Source organism: Anoplophora glabripennis, unplaced genomic scaffold (genome assembly GCF_000390285.2).
Source record: "Anoplophora glabripennis isolate ALB-LARVAE unplaced genomic scaffold, Agla_2.0 scaffold57, whole genome shotgun sequence".
Taxonomy (NCBI): Eukaryota; Metazoa; Arthropoda; class Insecta; order Coleoptera; family Cerambycidae; genus Anoplophora; species Anoplophora glabripennis.
Window position 1 is genome coordinate 1,286,578 of NW_019416296.1, and position 20,119 is coordinate 1,306,696.

Below are 20,119 nucleotides of genomic sequence, written 5' to 3' on the forward strand. Positions count from 1 at the left end.
TAATTTTTATAATTAACACGTTGACTGCGGTACATACCTCGGGGAGTATGTACCTACTCATTATAAAAAATATGCGAATCTCAATAATCACATTTTTACTGTATCTTGTGGAAGTTGCAGAGTCTACTTTTTAGAAATAATAATTTTTCTATCATTTTCTTTTCAAAACTCTGCGAATGAAAATGTTAGTATCCTAGGATATATAGTTACAGATACATGCAAGTTTATAGCAATAATTGTGTTATTTTTAATTTTATAGGGTCAAATGTAAAAAAAATTACATATCCCCAGGGATATGTACCGCACACAGAAGAAGTTTTGTTACATATCCCCGAAAATATGTATCGCAGTCACGGACAAAGTACGTTGAGATTATCTCGCAGTCAACGTGTTAAGATATCAATTCAAACAATGTTAAAGTTTTCTTAAAACAATTTTGAACGTTCATATTAATTTGTGTGCCACTAAATACTTTTTTCTTATAAACATGTTATAACCTTGTATTAAATAGGCAGTTGCTGCGATTATCTAAATATACAGTGACAGTCAATACAGTGACAAGTGACGCATTCAATAAAAGTTTGGAGAGAGCCGCCTTCGCTAACTCAAATAAGTGCAAATAGTAAATAAAATCGGTTATCTCAGAATATATTTATTGTATGAGTGAATGTGTCAGGCCCGGATCCAGGGGGGGTGGCGATGTGGCGATCGCCACCCCCAAAGCACAACATTTTTTAAAGATCTTCAATTTCTCCAAACGACAACAGGCAGTTAGTCGATATTAATGCAAGTAGTGTCAAGCTCCTCTGAAAGAAGTGCTTTGCGCCACCCCCAAAACCAGTCTCTGGATCCGGGCCTGGAATGTGTTGTCAAAGGAAACAAATGTTTATTCAACTTAAATAACTGTAACGTTATGCAAGTATGTTGCCAAAATAATTACTCAAAAATTTGATGAGAACCCTTGATGGGCACTTCGTAGTGCGTCACTCATAAAGGCGCCTTCCAAGGGCGCGAAATTGGGTAAGTGATCTACATATTTGTATTTCTTTTTTATTATGGATGTTATTATGCAAATATAATTTATTGATTTGATAGGGTTCGTATTATATTTAGTAGATATAAGCTGTGGGAATAAATAAGTATTTTTTTATCACAAAAGGCACCAAGTCTTCAACATTATGAAATGAAACAAAAATATGTGCCTTATCTATTTAATTTACGTACGTCACATGAGTCACATAGAATAAGTATTCGACTTTTATTTTAATCTTAACCACTTGTATACCACTATACAATCGATTTGTAATAATTGTAACTCGTTATAAGTGAATTTGTACATTAACTCGTAAGATATCTTATAAAGGTAAGTGAAAATATAATCTGTGTAATTTGTAAATCTTATTAATTCAATTTAAGATCGTTTAACCTTTACTGTATTGTTGGTATCGTCTGAGAAACCATGTTGAAAGGTTATATTAATTATAGTTGAAAACATAGGCGCCGAATCCAAGGGGTCGGAATGTTTTTACCAAAACGTATCAAAATCATCAAAACAACAAGTATCACGATTAACTTAAGCTCTGATCTACTCGATGCCTTTCCGAACGATTTTTAAGTTTACCGGTTTGCTTTCCGAGCGACAAGATCACTGACAATTAACTTAATACTCGAATTAATACGATCAGTTTCTGAAAACCCCTATAGTATCATACAAAAAATATGATTTTGTCTTAATCATGTTCAGAAGTAATCAAGGGTTGTTTTTTTGACTAAACCTCTTTATACTTTAAGCATTTTTGTACATTCTCGTAAAGACTTCTTCATAAATGTTTATAGTGATGAGCTTATCTTCAGGTATGGCCAGGTATGTACCCATGGCCATATGGTATTTTTCGTGACTGAATATTGGTGAATATCTGACTTGTAGTTACTGTTATTATTATTGTAGTTACTATTATTAGTAACATACGACTTCACTTGCGAAAAAAAGCCTAATGTAATCTAGTATTCTGTGAATGTATTCACAGTTTTGGAAAATATCTTACTGCGCAATTTCGAGCATATACTAGTGGACTGGAGATAGCCTACCAATGGCCGAGCGCGTTACAAGATGAAGAGAGATAGCTGCTATGAAGGTTAATGCTATCTCTCTCTTGCCGAACGTGATTGGTTGACGAATGGTCCCACGTGATCAACAGCCATTCGGCGAAAGAGAGAGAGAGATAACAAGTGTCTCCATAGCAGATCTCTGTTTCTTCACCTTCAACGCGCTCAGCCTTTGGTAGGCTACTTCCAGTATCCAGTAGTATATGCTCGAAGCTGGGCAACATTGTTATTTGTTATTAAATGATATAAGATTACCCCAAAGTTATTCGGTCAGGTTTTACTTTTATTAAGAATATTCAAATGCATTTATTTAGTTACATTTTCTTCACCATGTGCTATATTTTACCCCTTGTCGTAAAATTCAAACTTCAAACTCGTGGCCACAAAACATAAACTACTTCGTGTCAGACAGTTGTTAAACAATTCAATAATTTCGGTAGCGAGTGGAATGTTTTAGCAAATTTTGTACATGTAATTAAAAATGCTAATATCTCGAATTGTCAGAACATTTTCGATAGAATTTACGGCTAAAAACAGTAAATTCGTATGCTTTTGACCAGTGAGATTAGGGAGCAGGGAACGTTCCATTCTCATTATTTTAGTCTTCAAGCTTTACTTATGATCTTAGTTTGGTTCCGATTTACACAGCTGTCGCTACCCACGGTCCGTAAAAGACCGTGGTCGCTACCTGCTATTAACATTTGAAGAAGAAGAAGAACAGCGAGGAATAACAATAACAATCGAAAAATTAAAATTCCCCTTCTCCCTTCTCCATTCGACATTTATGTCATGACCTCCGGATGGTTCGTAAAAATCAAAGTGGAAAATCGCCTAGTAAAAAATCAAGAAAAAGTGATCCTGATGCGTCCCACAGTAATGTGATGTTCAGTTCGTATTCAACTACATCAGTTCATAAAAGAAATTTGTGTATAGTTTCGTTTCCTATTATATTTTTGTTCAATATCTTACGGTCGTTGTTATATCAAGTTTTTGTTATTTTACGTTTTATTTACTGCAGTTCGTCGACTTACTTTGTACGCCACCCCAGAGTTGATTGTGAAAATGGTGAGAAAGATAATTGTGTAATTGTAGAAGAAATAACAGAGATGGCCCAAGTAAGAAATGCAGGTCCAGGTCCAGGAGACCCATTGTTAGCAAAACAAAAACATCACCACCGAAGAGCATTTGAATACATCTCCAAAGCTTTAAAAATAGACGAGGAGAATGAAGGTATGTCAATTAAAATGTTTCCTTCATCGTCTCTTATTCTTTTTTTTGCAGGACAAAAGGAGTTGGCAATTGACTTGTATCGAAAAGGTATTACAGAACTTGAGCTAGGTATAGCTGTGCAATGTTGGGGCGGCCGGGGGGAGGTGTGGGAGAGAGCGCAACGTTTGCATGAAAAAATGAAAACCAATCTTGCCATGGCTAAAGACCGACTGCAATTTTTAGGTACCGATGCATCACATTATTTTGTTTTCTTACAGATATTTCTTTCACAAGATTTTGATATAATTTTGTCTTGTAGTTATTTTTTTTTTTTTAATAGACGTTTTATTTATAGAAAGCATGGATAGGTTACATAATTTGGAGGTAAATGTTCCAAAGGAAGTTCCAAAGCTTACCTACACTAGCAATATTCCTACTCTCAAAAATAATTCTAAAACAGGTATTAGTTAATTAAGTTATTATTAGCTTACTAACAGAGTAATGCTATTTTCATTTCTATGTTCTTTATATTAACCGAATAAAAAGGCTATGATTAAACTAACACTAATAAGTTCTACAGTTATATGAAATTTACTAATATATTCATCAAAATTTTTATTACTAGCACTAGTCAAAATCCTGTATTCCTACTTCCTAGTCCAAGTTTAAGTACATTTTTTTATATAAACATTGTTCTGATAACCATAGTTCTTTAGATATGAAGTGTTAAAATGTTCTGTTCATTTTTTTTGTCGTATTTTGGGTATTGAGACATAGGGACACCATTTTAAACATCTTTTGTAAAGTTTTTATTTATTTATTTATTTATTTATTTATTTAATATTTACCAAAACTGCAAAAACTTTCTCCAATAGTATTCTACAATTTTTATGGAAAATGTAATGAGCATGTACTGCACTGATTATTCATGTATTACACAGGGTGCCTGGTAAGTATATGGCATACTCTCGGGAGTGTATAGGGGAGGTCAAAATAACCCTCCTTTGTCATAAAAAAATTTCCTAAAGTGCCTCTTAACGGAGATACAGAGCCCCAAAGGTGTTACCCAGCGATTTATCTTTTCCGTTCTAACTTTTGAACCGACTTGTATAGTTTAATGAAATTTTAATATGTAGGCTACAAAAGCTCATAAAACCATATTACAGATGATGTTTTACACTGTCGGGGAAGTCAGTAACGGACTTGCCAACACACTCGTTGGGACAAAATTTTGACAGGTGTCATTTTGTAGATCTGAAAACTGAATTTTTAAATACTTTGGTCATTCCTCTTTAAAAAAGGTGCTCTACATCTGTTTCGATAAAATCAGCCGTTTTCGAAAAAAATTCGGTTTTTGTATAACACGTTTAAACATTAATTTATTTGATTATAAAGTTTATTAGCATAAGCTATTTGAACATAATAATAATAATCGAATAACATCACAACTAATAATTGATATTAAAATAATAAAATTTGGCATTATTATTATTACATCTCATCAATGCTTACATGCATCTAACTTATGGACACTCGGCAATTGTGTGGAGGCAAGAAGAATTTATGCTGATACATTTCTAAATCACTTAAACGCAAGGCTGTTAAAAAAAAGCTTTTCTTCTTCTTGTTTACTTCAGCAGATTTTCAAAATGGTAACCTCTATATATTTCCTTACCCGACGGATGTTTTCTCGTACTAGAAATAATATTCCAAAATTGTCCAGATTTCGTTGCAATGGTGTGTTATTCTTTCTATCAGGTTTTCCCTGGTGTGAATTGTCGTCAAATACATAAGCCTCTTTAAATTTTCTCATAAAAAGAAATCCAATGGAGTCATGTCGGGTGACTTCGGTGGCCAAAAAATAGGCTTACCTCGACCTATCTATTGATAACCAAAAGTACACACCTGATTTCTAATTTCTAAGGGCACATTTTCTAATAAGCTTTGTTGCAAGAATTGCAAATACATGGCACCATTTAATGTTTTCAAAAAAGAACGTTTCAATAATCCCTGCCCATATGTTAACCATGAACCTTTGTTGGTGCTTTGTATGTACTAATGCATGGGGATTTTCTTCATGTCAGATATGCAAATTATGGCAATTCATTACTCCATCTCGGGTGAAACTGGCTTCGTCCGTGAACAAAACAGTACTAATAAAATTTGGATTTTGTCTAAATCGTTGCAAAAACCAATTTGCGCGTAATTGACTCTTGCAGGATAATCAGCGAGGGACATGGCATGTACCTTTTGATGTGATAATTTGGACCAACAGTTTTCTCAGAATTAGAGGGATTGATTTGACTTTTTACCTCTTTCTCGTAAGCTCCGATCAATCATTTCAAAAGTTCTTCGGTGCGATAAACGTCGATTTGGATGTATCAGAACAAATTCTTCTTGCCTCATCACAATTGCCAAATGCTTGTCCATAAATTAGATGCATGTCAATATATTTGCTATAGAAACAATGCTCCATTATTTAGTCTTGTGTACTCAATCAATCAGACAATTTTTGCAAGTGTTGTCAATAACGTCAAAACGTAGTGTTTTATTGCAGAATTCTAATTTATTATTTCAATGATGTGTTCTACAAAAATTCAATTTTTTCGAAAACGGCTAATTTTATCGAAACAAATGTAGAGTACCTTTTTTAAAGAGGAATGACCAAGGTATTTAAAAATTCAGTTTTCATCTCTATAAAATGACACTTGTCAAAATTTTGGCCCAACGAGTGTGGTGGCAAGTTCGTTCCTGACTTTCTTGACAGTGTAAAACATCTACCGTAGTATGACTTTATTAGCCTTTATGGCCTACATCAAATATTAAAATTTCATTAAATTATACAAGTCGGTTCAAAAGTTAGAACCGAAAAGGTAAATTGCTGGGTACCCCTTTGGGGCTCTGTATCTCCGTTAAGGGGCACTTTAGGAAAAAAAATTTCTACGACAAACTAGGGTTATTTTGACCTCCCCTATACACTCTCGAGAGTATGCCATATAATTATCAGACACCCTGTATGCACAAATTTCATTACAATATCATTTATGCAAGTATTCAAATATATAACTTTGTTTTGTTATTTTTTGTTTTATATATAAAAATTTAGTTTGGGCAAGAAAAATTCACATTCATTTTTGGTATGTGTACGACATTAATTTTAATTCAGAAAATTGTGTTATTACAGTATTAGAGCCGGTAAAAGGTTGCTAGACAACTTATCGGACTTCTTTCTTACTGCGGAAATAAAATATTAAAACATTTTTTTTACAAATTTAATTAGGATAAAACAAAAATCTAATTATTATTAACATTAATAACAATTTGAACTTTCTACAAATTTAATTTCTTGAATCCCATCAGAGTTAACTGTAGAAGTAGAAATCTTACTGTTGTTGCTGCAACCCCTGTACAAAGTTTTCTCCATTTTGTACGGACTACTTTGACTTTTCTTGGATGGAATCTTCAAAGTATTTTTAAGCCCCAAAATGTCAAAGGTGCAGTATGAAATAAATTGTTATGGGTTGCACATCACTTACGGTACTTGTAATGTGAATAACTATTACAGGTTTTTGAAGCCCTTGTCAAAAAATGATGGCAAACCTGGGCACTTACTTATTACTTAATATTAAAATTAAAACTTAAGAAATCAAAAATTTAACTCTAAAATCATCAACAGATACTTTGGATTATTCAATTTTCATTTTAACAGCATGCTGCTAAGTGATAAGTTCAATAGTGTTTTCAAGAAGAGTTATGACTATGTTATGTTGTATATATTTTGGAAAGTAGGTTATTTATGTATTTTAACTGTGGACTATTTGTATGTCGACTATCTGTGTCTCTGTGCTTCGCTTGTAGTTTGCTGGTGGTTACTTCTGTAGTAATAATAGAGATGCAATGTTTAAATTAATTTATTCATTCCAGCTTCTGGTAAAAAATTAACTGTAGCTAGCAAGCGTCCTGCCAATGCTTCGATATCCAAGAGTCAAACACTTCCCAGATCAATGGGCTCACGCACAGCACCCGTGCAACCTGTACGTCCTTTTAACAAAATCTCTTCTACACCGCCTGCAGTTAAAAAGCAACTTTCTGTTCCTGGTAACACGGGATCACCGGCCAGACGTGTAAACAGCAACGGGGGTAATATTTCCAAACTTCGGGGCGGGAGACCATTTAATTTTAAGAAGTTTTCTCTTTAAAGCTACTACAAGTAAGGTTTCCGCTCGGGGACGTTCTCCTTCGTTGAGGGGAGTGGATCCAAAGCTGGCACAAGCTATTCTTGACGAAATTGTCGAGGGTGGTCCGCCCGTGCAGTGGGACGATATTGTCGGTCAAGATACCGCTAAGCAGGCATTGCAAGAAATGGTTATATTACCTTCCTTGCGGCCAGAGTTGTTTACAGGTCTGAGGACCCCAGCACGCGGATTGCTCCTGTTTGGACCTCCCGGCAATGGAAAAACTCTGTTGGCTCGTGCCGTTGCAACGGAATGCCAGGTAATATTATCGATAGTCAAATAATCTTGAAAAAATTGTGAATGTTAATATTTCAGGCCACATTCTTTTCTATAAGCGCAGCAAGCTTAACCTCGAAATATGTCGGTGACGGAGAAAAAATGGTTAGAGCGCTTTTCGCCATCGCTAGGGAATTGCAGCCATCTATTATTTTTATTGACGAAGTGGATTCACTCTTATCTGAAAGATCCAATAACGAACATGAAGCTAGTCGGAGATTAAAGACAGAATTCCTAGTTGAATTTGACGGTTTACCCAGCAATCCGGAAAGTGAAAAGGTAAGCTTTGTTAAATCATAGTCAGCTAGATAACTTTTACTTTTTACTTAACGTTTATGTAAGGCGTGTGGAAAAGCTCTTGCACATTTCAACAGTACCTACTTATCTAATTTCACTCATAAAAAATGTTAAACTGATTATATTGTGGGAACCAACTACTCACTGGACTAATGCCTTGACCAGCCAAAATATGGTATTGTTTTTGTCAAACATGAACGATTCATAGAAAAAAAATATTATTTTGGATATCATAGGTGTGATTTGTATTAAACATTACTGTTTTGCTATATTATATAACGTTTTTTCAAATTAGAGCCACTCGATTATAAATCAGATTGTTTTGACAGTTGCCAGAATATAGAAACAATAAAAGCAAGATCGGCGTTAATATACAAATGAATAGCTGCTAAATTGCACATAGTTAATTGTTAATATTACTTGACCTCTGAACCTCGTTCAAGAAATACAAAGGTGATTTTATAAGCTACATTGTGTTGAAAAAGTATTCGGAATTTGTCAATACAACACAGTATATTCAATTGATTATCAAAATTTATTTTATCTCCTTCAAAATAGGCTCCTTTTGAAGCAATGGGAGAAGGTCCGGACACTTAAATGAATTGCAAATAAAAATACGATTAACAAATTTTCTGTCTTTATTTTTAATCTTAAAATCAAACTAGGAACTTTCTCAACCATATTAATTAAAAATTAATAATCATGATAAAAATTTTTAAAGAAATATATTCCGTACTTTGGCCTTAATTTTTAGGCAACACATGGCGGGTAGCCCCGGACACACTAATCGATGATAACCCAATCGTTTCTTGGCCTTACAAACATCACAATAATAATGAATATCTGAGAGTCCATATGAACACAGTCTTCATGGCCCCAGTTGTTGCATTCATGGCACTGAATTCAGTCTTCTTTAAAAGTTTCGCTACATATGATGCATCAGATTTCTTTTCCTCGATTTTCTTTGGAAGATTGAATGGTTTTGTCATCAACGTCTTTTTAGTGCTTTTGCTTTGTCCATTTTTTTGCCTTGAGATCAAAATTTTGCTATTTTAGGTTTTTCGTGCCCGCGTTTTTTTGACATGTCAGGAAATGGTAACAACGGATTAGAAAAAGGACATTCCGAAGCCTGTTGACTCATTTACATGTTAAATTTGTAAACCCATGTCTCGTTACCCGGTATGATGAGTTGCATGAATATAGACTCCGAATAAGCCCGTTCAAGCATGTCTTCAGCAACATGTTTGTGATGCTTTTTCTTAGAGATGGGCAATGGGAAATTTTCCGTCCCAGAAAGTTTCCAAAACGGAAATTTTCCGGGAAGAAATAATCGAAGCTTGAGAAATTTTCCCTGGAAAGTTTCTGAAAAAATTTCCGTTGGAAATTTTTCNAACTTTCTTAACCATATTAATTAAAAATTAATAATAATAATAAAAATTTTTAAAGAAATATATTTTGTACTTTGGCCTTAATTTTTTGGCAACACAAAGGATGACGGGTAGCCCCGGACACACTAATCAATGGCAACCCAATCATTTCTTGGCCTTACAAACATCACAACAATAATGAATATCTGAGAGTCCATATGAACACAGTCTTCATGGGCCCAGTCATGCATTCATGGCACTGAATTCAATCTTCTTTAAAAGTTTCGCCACATATGATGCATCTGATCTCTTTTCCTCGATCTTCTTTGGAAGATCGAAATCTTTTGTTATATTCAACGTCTTTTTAGTGCTTTTGCCTTTTTGTTTTTTTACTTTGTCCCTTTTTTTGCCTTTACTTTTCTGTATGTCCTACACATTTTTTTATATTGTGAAGAGGTCAAAGTTCCGCTATTTTAGGTTTTTCGAGCCCCCGCGTTTTTTTGACGTGTCAGGAAATAGTAACGGATTTATTAAATCTGTCATGCTAGTTCAAGGCACCCGTTCAGTTGCAGGTAATGTAAAACTAATAATAATTCCATTAGTACTGGCGATGAAGAATTGGCTGCTAAAAGTTGATTAAGAATGTTTTTCCTCCATTATTATTTCTCGCCTTCAATTACGGCAAATTTCTACAACAGTCGATATAATTTTAAAATAATTTTCATAAATAAACAAATTGAAGCAATTGTAGTTCGTTGAAACAATACTGCGAAATTCAAAACTTAAAACAATGTCCGGGGGTACTCGATCGCTATTGTGCAACATTTTTTTAGTCACAACTCTAAAATTATATAAGAAATGTAAAAAATACTATTATGTTACTTTCACGTTTTTTTTTTGCTTTGGCTCCTTAAAAAGGGACATTCCAAAGCTTGTTGGCTCAATTGCATGTTAAATTTGTTAACGCATGTCTCGTTACCCGGTATGATGCATTGCATGAATATAGACTCCGGATAAGCATATCTTCAACAACATGTTTGTGATGCTCTTTCTCAAGAAAATTCAGCTGTTTTAGATCTGCCGTGCTGCGCTGCACGTTTCATACCTAAAACATCAACTGAAATTGTGCGAACTGATTCGTGAGATATCTTTAGTTCATATGCCAGCTCTCTCAAACTATAATGACGGTTCGCAAGCACCATTACCTTCACTTTATGGATGTTTTCTTCAATTGAAGACGTTGAACGACAACCATAAAATGGCAAATCATTGACCACTTCTCGACCATGTTTGATGGCTTTGTACCATTCGTATGCATGAGTTTTTGATAAAACTGAATTACTGTACATCACTTCCAAGATTTTTAACGAATCAGTACAAGAAATTCCGTTGGTAGCTCAAAATTTTAGGCAAACTCTTTGTTCAATAACACGGAACACACATTAGGTAGACTAACAAATTTCTTCTTCTTCTTCTTCTCAATTGATGGCCTAACATTTATATGTATTTGGCCAGGTTCACACTTTATTCTATAACACATTCTCGGAGGATATACCGGGTGGTATGTCTGGGAGTTCCCATGTCCTCGGAGATTTAACTTTCTTCAGATTTGTGTTCGGATTTTCGCCGAAAGGGGTTAGTAAGACAGATAGCACAACAAAGGAAAGACTCTTCTCGCTCCGGGGCAACTGCGGAGCATTACACACCTGAAATGTTNAAAATTTTGACTCGAAATTTTAAAAACGCTTCGCAGAGATAAATGTGCATTTTTTGGGGTGATACGAATATTTCTACTTGTACCAGTGAAATTCCTGCGAGATTGCCACAACTTTTTCTAATAACAAAAATGGTATGCCACTGACTTGTTCCCGTTTTGATGTTTTTTTAAAATTCCGCCATCAATTCAGAATTTCAATTTTTTTCATAGGATGCAACGTTTTGAGGAAAAAAATAAAACATTTTATTGGAAGTCGTGTATTTTTAATTTCTATTGATGCCTTGTCTAGTGGGTTGCCGTCAATATTTCTAAATAAAATACAACCATCAAATTTCGAGTCAATATCTTTAAAATTCTATGAAATAATTAATAAAAATAAATAAATAATTAAAATTTAAACACTCTGTATCTTGGAAACGAAGCAAATTTCGACCTACGTTTATATGAACATTTTTTCACAAAATAACTTCGACAACCACCCCCTAAAATATTTCGCACTTATTTACAAAAACCCTGTAGAAACCGCCATTGCATAAATCTAACCAAATCTTACTACACAACATAATTGACAAATGGGGACATGATCATTTGAGGATTCATTTATTCTAAATGGTACAATTTGCATTACAAATGCTGCACTTAAGAATTATCAAGAGAGATTCAGTAATCGGCACTTAGGCTATGAATTGCATAGGTGCTCCGATTTAGCAGACAATAGTTAAAATTACAGATTCCCTTTTTCTATTTAAATTATTATGTAGGTTTTGGTTATGGCGGCAACTAACAGACCCCAAGAATTAGACGAAGCTGCTCTGAGAAGATTCCCTAAGAGGGTTTATGTGACCCTTCCTGACTTAGAAACCAGAGCTAAGCTGCTTAAAAAGCTGCTGGCTAAACAAGGTTGTACATTGACCCAGCAGGAACTCAAGAGGTTGGCAACCCTGACCGAAGGTTACTCTGGAAGTGATTTGACTGCGCTGGCGAAAGATGCCGCATTAGGACCGATTCGGGGTAAATTTTTAATAACTTGTAATATCTCGGATGTAGAACCGAATTTTTTACTTTATATTTTAGAGCTGCAGCCTGAACAAGTGAAGCAAATGGATCCGAATTCTGTCAGGAGTATCACTATTAACGACTTCTTAGATTCGCTAAAGCGTATCAGAAGAAGTGTTTCACCGCAAAGTCTTGTTGCTTACGAAAAATGGTCATTACAATACGGTGATGTTTCACTATAATCACATTCCACTGTTTTCTTATTTTTTTGTAATTTATTTGAATGTATGTTTTATTTATCTGTGATATGTAAACTGTATTTGTTGTTTTGATACGATTTTCTAGTAACAAAAATAATACTCGTTTTATAGTTGTAAGTTGTGTAAAAATCCATACCGATCTATTATGTAGTCTTATTTTTGTTTGCTTTTTAGTTTTTAGCAGGAGTAGAATTAATAATGTTGCCATTTTTATTCGTTTGAGTTAAAGCACCGATTAATTTTTAGTTGAATTTGAAGCTGGACCAACACAAAAGTGTCTAATTTGGCAAAGCTTTTTCTAATTATATTTACACATGACGTTTGTATTTTAATTGAATAATAAAGTTTTTACATAACATTTTGTTGTAACAATTCATTAGACGTTTATGAAAATCCGTTCTGAATACTCGGATTACTAATTTTGTCCTTGTTACTCTTAGTTTTAGAGAGGGAGAATGCTATGTCCAAATTAGTCAATTGGATCAAATAGTTTATTAATTTATATACTTACAGTATCGCTAAAAACCAGGAAATCCCATTAATTTTGTTTTGGGCAATTCGATTTGTTTTTTTTTATATAAGGTGGTCCATAATGAGTGAAAGTAGATTGTAGACATCAAAATAATTGGATTAAGCCAAACATGCCTTGGTAAAATGTTCGTGGTTTACGATATATGGGGTGTTAAAGTTTTAATTTAAATTTAATTCATAATTTAGACACCTTTAGTGAAAAGAGCACAGAAACTTGGTTTCAAGATATTCCTACGTCAATGATTCGAGTATTTTCTGACTACTACTATTATTCGGACACTAATCTAAATAAGCAAGACTATTTGTGATTACGCTCAGGTCAATTACAATATGGCCTTGATGCAGCCAGACGATATTTTGTTTGTGCTCATAGGCAGCTGAATTATAAAATTAATTCTCAGACTACAACTGGTGGTAGAATCGTTGGTCCAAAAATGGTAACTGCCGAGCAAGAAAACGATATCCTAATGTATGTAGTAAAAACCCACAAATAAGCTTCTTAGCAATTCATTTCAATCTTCTATTAAAAGCACAACCGGCAGCGCATTGGCACAAATATGCTACTTGTCTGACAGAGATGTTCCTAGCATACCACTGTACTAAATTTGTACAATTTAATTTCAAAAAGTAGATAATATTTCTCTGCAATTCATAGTACAATTTAAAATTTGCTCAAGATGGAGTACTGTTGACTTCAATAATTGAAAAGTTATTCCTTTCATCCTTTCTAACCCTTGTATAACCATGACCATTTAAATTTCCCGCCCTGTTCCCTATCCGATTTTACTGTTCAATTACTTTAAGCGCAATGAGCTATAAACATTTTATGCTGGACACTGGCCATTGGACAAATCGAGCTCAACTTGGAATTACTCTGAACCATTTGAACTATTGACAGTATTGACTGATGACTGACAGCTGCCTTAGGGTCGTATGACACTATGCTAAAATTAGAACTAATTTTAGTAATTAATTAAGAACTTTTTAATCTTGCATAGTATCATACAGAAATTGCAACAAAAATTGTTGCCTACAAATTTTTAGTACAAGATTTTCAAACATGTCCTAATTTCTTGTCAAGAAAATATGTATGAATATAGCTACAGAACTATTCATCGAGTTTTTTTATTCTGGCTAGCTTCAGTTTCTGATTGTCAAGTAAATCTTGTGTCAACATTTCGTAATAATCGTAATTTAACCTTATTTAGTTTATCTAAAAATTGAACTAGTAGTGTTAAGTTAATCTAAAAAATTACGCAAATAAAAATTATGTCGCGGAGTAGAAATGAAGTACAAATGTTAATAGATCTATATCAAAATCATTCATGTTTATATGCCGTAAAATCAGTTTCTTATAAAAATAGACACGCGAGATTCAAGGCTTTGACTGAAATTGAAACGGAATTGAGAAAAATAAAACCAGAAGCAACACTGGCGGAAATTAAATGCAAATTTAATAATTTGCGAACTAATTTTCTGTCTGAGTATAGAAAATATAAGGCATCTAATAAAAGTGGCACAGGTGCAGATGAGGTAAGACTTGTTAAATAATAGGTTTATTATGTATCATTACTTTCCTAATCATGCTGACCTTTTAACAGATTTACGAGTATAGACCTACATTGTGGTATTTTGAGAACATGATATTTATCGTTGAACACAGTGTACCACGATCATCAAAAGACAGTATTGCAGAAAACTCCAATCTTCTTGACTCTGGAGGTGAATTTGGTGAAGAAATGGAACCACAGGTAAGTATTAGAAGTACAATATATTATTTTTTTTAATTTATATTATTCCAGTATGGAGAATATGTTGAAGAAAACCCGAATGGTGAAGAAAACATTATTATTGATATTACAGAATACCCAACAGAAACTGATTCGAACAGTGATATTACTAAGACACCTAATCGAAGTGAAATAAAGGCAAATGTTCTAAGAAAACAAAAAAAAAGAAAGAGAATAAATGAAGATGATATTTTAACCACAGCCTCAGAAACAATGCAACATTTGGCAAAAGCTTTCAGTAGCAACAAGGAAGTAAATGCAAACGGCCTGCAGGCTTTTGCTGAATTTATTACTACTAAACTTCAAATTATGGTTGACGATCCCGATTTATTAGATGAAACCGAAGAGGATATAGCTAATCTTATATTTACAAATTTAAAAAGATATAGAGAAAAAAAGAAGTCACAGTTCTTAAAATATATATACTTACCTGTATAATATCAATTTGTAGAGTAGTACCAATAAATACATATTTATTATTTTAAGGAGTCAAAATATTCTGTATTACTTATAAGCATATCCTCCTATCCTTAAAATAATATTGAGGCATCCATTATTTTTTTTTTGTGTAGGTAGGCAAAAATTAAACTACAAATTATAAAGTTTATTTTTTATTGCCTACATATTACAGTTATTTACAGCCTCGTTTTGCCAAGGAACTGCACCAACTGTGCAAAAATAATCTTTAAATTTGTCTCGAATTCTTAAAGCACTCACAGTGCACCTATTACCACCTTGATTTCCGATGTTTCCCATGCAATCAAGTTTTTCATCAGGATCGATGTCAGTGTAGACTGTTCCTTTGCTAATTACCAAGAAATTATGCAAAACTATACAGGTTAAAGTAATTAGTTCAACTTTTTCTACATTAAGACATATAGGATTACGTAATACACGAAAACGATTAACTAATATACCAAATGTACTTTCAATCATGCTCCGTGCTCTGCTTAACGTATAATTAAAAATTTTTTGTTCCTGACAAAGGCCTCTTTGTGCATACCTATGGTTTTAATAACCTAGTAGAAAGTGGGAAAGCATCATCGGCAATGATTACATAAGGGAGTTTTTCTGAGCCGTTTCCTGGAAGAACTTCATCTTCTGGGAAATTAAGGTTGTTGTTTTGTAAAACTTTAGAAAACTTACTTTCTCGAAATACACCACCATCACTAACTCTTCCATTTACACCCACGTTAACATAAATAAACTTGTAATTGGCATCAGCTAAGCCCAATAAAACAATAGAGTTTGTACCTTTATAGTTATAATAAAATGATCCCGATGATATTGGTGCACAAAATTTTATGTGTCTACCATCGAGGGCCCCAAGACAGTTTGGAAATTGCCATAGCTGGTAGTAATTGGCAATAGTTTTCCATGCCTCTGGTGTAGTAGGTATCTGGAAATAATCAAAGATACATAATCATTTACATAAATGTTTACCAACATAAGTACCTCAAGATATTCTCCTTTCAAGTGATTATATATAGCACGACAGACCTCAGGTATAAATTTAGAAATTGTCGATTCATGAATGCGAGTAGAATACATTAAGGATCGAAAGGATTCCCCAGTGGCTAAAAAGCGTAAGGTAACTTCCAACCTATATATATATATTGAAAAATGTAATCAATCGATCCGTTGAAGTCGTAATTTCTCGTAGTTTTTATTCAAACAATATTCCCAAAAGTACATACCTATTTCTTGGAGAAATACTATCCCTCATAAACGTATCCTCTTTTTGTATATCTTCAACAATAAGAGTTAATATCTTTTCGAATTGCTGGTTGTCCAACCGCAGAAAATTTCTGTAGGATTCTATATCCTCAATTAGTAGTTCCTGATTTAACAAATTTAATAAACCACGACCTTCATTTCGCCTCATGAGCCATTTTCTTGACCAAATTGCACGTCTTTTTCGTTTACGCAGCATTCTGCGACGTACCATTGTAGTAGTTATTAATGTTAAACAACCTACCGCTCCAATTAATATTTTCTTTTTCATATTTGTTTATTAATCTGCTGACAAAATAAAAACTAACCTTACTTTTATGAAAAGAAAGTGACGTTAGGAGGACATAACTGTCTGTATTAATGTTCTGCGCATGCGCGTACATTAAATATTGTACGAGAAATTGAAACGTGTAATACAGATGATTATTGTTACTAATTTATGTAAATGAAATTATAAAATTTAGTACTCAATTTAGTGTAGTGTCATACGACCCTTAGATGGCCTTAAGAGCAAGAATTTTATACTTGTATAAAATCCTTGGCCTTAGAGTATATACTACATACAAGGATAAAGTACACTTACGGCAACAATGTAGACGAGTGGCAGGGAGAAAGAAAGATTGGGTACTATCTTTCTCTCTCTCGCAGGCACGTTATTGGCTAACGCACTAATGCCTCCACGATCAGAGAGAGAGCGAGTTTTCAAACTCTGATCTTTTCTCTCTACAGCTCTACACTTTTTGAACATGCTCTATTGTATAGCAATTTGCAAGATATAAATGAATTAAAAAATCAGATCAACACAAACGAACCCTTAGAGCATATACTACTGGAGGCAGCGTCTCAGTGGCCGAGAGTGTAGCGGAGGTTTAGAGAGAGAGGGATAAAGGAGGGAGTTTGCTATCTCTCTCTAGCAGCACGCGATTGCATTTTGCTAGAGAGAGATAGCATGTACACTTCCACAGATCAAGAAAAGACATAGATACATAATTTATACCTATGTGGCTTGAAGCCAAAATAGTTCATCGGAAGGGTGAGGAAGTTGTGTTTACATTCCCTCATGGGCAGTGGCGTATCATTTTATAGGGGCTGATTGCAACTAAAATAACAAGTTTAATAATTATAATTGTAAATTTTATTTTCCGCAGATAAACTAGGGAAAATATGGTGTAATAGGTATGTTAAGAAAGCGTGTTTTATTTCTTAAGGTATCTATGAGATTATTTAACTTTTCTTCAACCTATTTTATTACTTATGAACTTCACAGTCCCCTACATTTACTTCTTCCTGGAATACGGTTGAGATGATCTACTGACACAATTTTACTCTCATTTATATACAAAAGGAATGATACATTTCATCATACTCTTAAGCTGTTAATTAATATGATTTTCACGAGATTTTAACAAAACAAAGTATTTAAATTCCATTTGGGTAGGTATATCCTAGTTTTAATTTTAATAGCTTATGACACGGTGTAAAATTTGGTATCAACTCTTACATAGAATTTATAAAATTTGTATATAGGAAACTAAAAGATTGACCATATTTTAAAATTATAATTCATTTTTATAGAGTCGGTCCATTAACCCTTCCTATCACAAACACATATGTGTGAATTTATATAAAAAACTAAAAATTAGAACAGGTTTAAATATATATTTTATATAGAATTACATGTAGATTTTTACATTGCGTGTTACGGCTATATTACTGGAGTTAAAGTTTGTCCCTAATAAAGCTGTCAATTGGTTTATTTTTTAGGTTGTCTCTATCGAATGAATGTTATGAATGAAAAAAGACAACCATATTACTCAAATAGAAATTTATTGATTATGAAATAAAATATTTTTTGTTAACTTATGCTTTATCCTAAGAATATTATCCTGCATTTTATTACAAAAGTGGTCAGAGCATATATAGGTATATATAGATATTGTTTCTGTATATGGAATTCCTAAGCTTCTAAACCACTGTCTTCTAATTAGAAGATTTTTCGGAAATCTGTAACATATAAAAAAATCTATTAAATGTTTTACGCCTTGGTTTATCTGATTTACTAATGCTTTTTGGCACTTAAATTTTGTCAAAGCGAAATATTTAAATTTAACCCCAACAGCTTGTTTTATTGCTACGTCTATGATTATTGTTACTTACTTATGGAACGATCGTTAATTTCCTTTCATTTGGTACATATTATTGCAAATATAGTACTTCTTCGGCATTGTTCAACACTTTTTTCACTGGAAAAAATCTTACTAACAAGCACGAAATCATTAAAAACGCAAAAACATTAGATTACACTACGAAACACAACAATGGCGAACTCGAATTTTCTGGAAAATGTCAAAATTTGAGCGTAAAAGTGGCGCGAAACTTAAATGAACCAATCACAACACGGGGAAAAGTAAATATAAACATGAATCATTTGGGATTCAAACAAATACCCTGAATTATTTATCTATGTCTTTTCTTGATCTGTGTACACTTCTATACCCCTCTCTCTCTAAACCTCCGCTACACTCTCGGCCATTGGAACGCTGCCTCCAGAAGTGTAAATTCTAAGAACGAACCACTCAAATCCATTTCTATCAATACAAAGGAACAAACCTAATGAAACGTAAGGGTACATGGGCGTCCGCAGAAAATTCGTCAGAAATAGTGGACCAAAAAAAAAATATAAAATAAAAAAATTGAGCGTAGACAATTTAACGTAAAACAAAGGTAAAATATAAAAAATAATATATAAAAATATCTTGATTTGATATCAATAAACCATTAAAATTTTTCTCTTCTGATCATAGAGATCCACTTCACGTTTTAACACCCACGAATAGAAATATTTTTATAAAATTTGCTATATAAAGGATGCTTAGAAATACTTCCAAGGATTAGAGTTCTGTAACTTCTAGAAAAAACTTGACATTCTAATTTTTATCATAATTTCTAATATACAGGGTGTCCCAATATTAATGCAACAAAATTTGGTCACAGATTCGTAAGACAAATTTAGAGGACCCGTATCTTTTATTTTTCCCAAGTGGGCCCCTCTTTCGGAGTTACAGCCCCCAGAAATCCGCTCCTAAGAATAGACTTTTTTTTATCTCAGAACCCTGTTGTACGAGAAGCACTAAATTTGGTACAGAGGGGTTTCATCACATGTGGAATCTGATAGTGCTACGCCTTTTGACAGGGAATCTTCTTATGACAATTTTTCGTGGGTCGTCTTTGCAGCAAAAAAAATTTGGTCACATTTGAATTCCTAAAAAATTTTTAATTCCTAGAAAACCATTGCATTTAGAAATTTTGTTCTAAATATTTTTTTGTAAAACGCAATGTTTTTGAGAAAAAACTATTCTTAAGGGTAGATTGCAGCGGGCTGTGACTCCGAAAGAGGGAGCCACTTGGCAAAAATAAAAAATATGTTTGCCCTAAATTTGTTTTAAGAATCTGTGACCAAATTTTATTGCATTAATTTCGGGACCCTGTATTATGCAAAATGAAGTTTTGAAATTTTATTTGACCACGGGAAAAGTCCTTAAAAACATTTTCATCGTTCAAATAATGAAACATACGGATGAAGGGAAAAATAAAAAATTAC

General features: G+C 33.4%; 3 protein-coding genes across 6 annotated transcripts; 2 read left to right on the top strand and 1 right to left on the bottom strand.

The window, feature by feature from the left end:
- Positions 1-865: 865 nt before the first annotated feature.
- LOC108917540 (spastin) lies at positions 866-12,821 on the top strand. Of its 4 annotated transcripts, none has more exons than XM_018724192.1 (9): positions 866-1,020; positions 3,125-3,336; positions 3,388-3,558; positions 3,671-3,775; positions 7,240-7,455; positions 7,517-7,809; positions 7,866-8,105; positions 11,969-12,218; positions 12,282-12,821. In XM_018724192.1, the coding sequence occupies exons 2-9, from the start codon at positions 3,213-3,215 to the stop codon at positions 12,443-12,445; spliced, it is 1,563 nt and encodes a 520-aa protein (XP_018579708.1). In that variant the 5' UTR covers positions 866-1,020; positions 3,125-3,212; the 3' UTR covers positions 12,446-12,821. The 4 variants fall into 4 exon arrangements, with proteins under 4 accessions (XP_018579708.1, XP_018579709.1, XP_018579707.1 ...); XM_018724193.1 differs by lacking the exon at positions 866-1,020 and adding an exon at positions 1,275-1,363; XM_023453968.1 differs by lacking the exon at positions 866-1,020 and adding an exon at positions 2,977-2,994.
- Positions 12,822-14,072: 1,251 nt separating this feature from the next.
- On the top strand, positions 14,073-15,222 carry LOC111691337. Its single transcript, XM_023453964.1, has 2 exons — positions 14,073-14,745; positions 14,797-15,222. The coding sequence occupies exons 1-2, from the start codon at positions 14,635-14,637 to the stop codon at positions 15,220-15,222; spliced, it is 537 nt and encodes a 178-aa protein (XP_023309732.1). The 5' UTR covers positions 14,073-14,634.
- Positions 15,223-15,400: 178 nt separating this feature from the next.
- LOC111691340 lies at positions 15,401-16,916 on the bottom strand. The gene is made up of 3 exons (XM_023453969.1): positions 16,482-16,916; positions 16,240-16,387; positions 15,401-16,183 (listed from the first exon to the last, which is right to left on the bottom strand). Exons 1-3 carry the CDS (start codon positions 16,787-16,789, stop codon positions 15,788-15,790), a joined length of 852 nt encoding a protein of 283 aa, XP_023309737.1. The 5' UTR covers positions 16,790-16,916; the 3' UTR covers positions 15,401-15,787.
- Between the last annotated feature and the right edge of the window lie 3,203 nt (positions 16,917-20,119).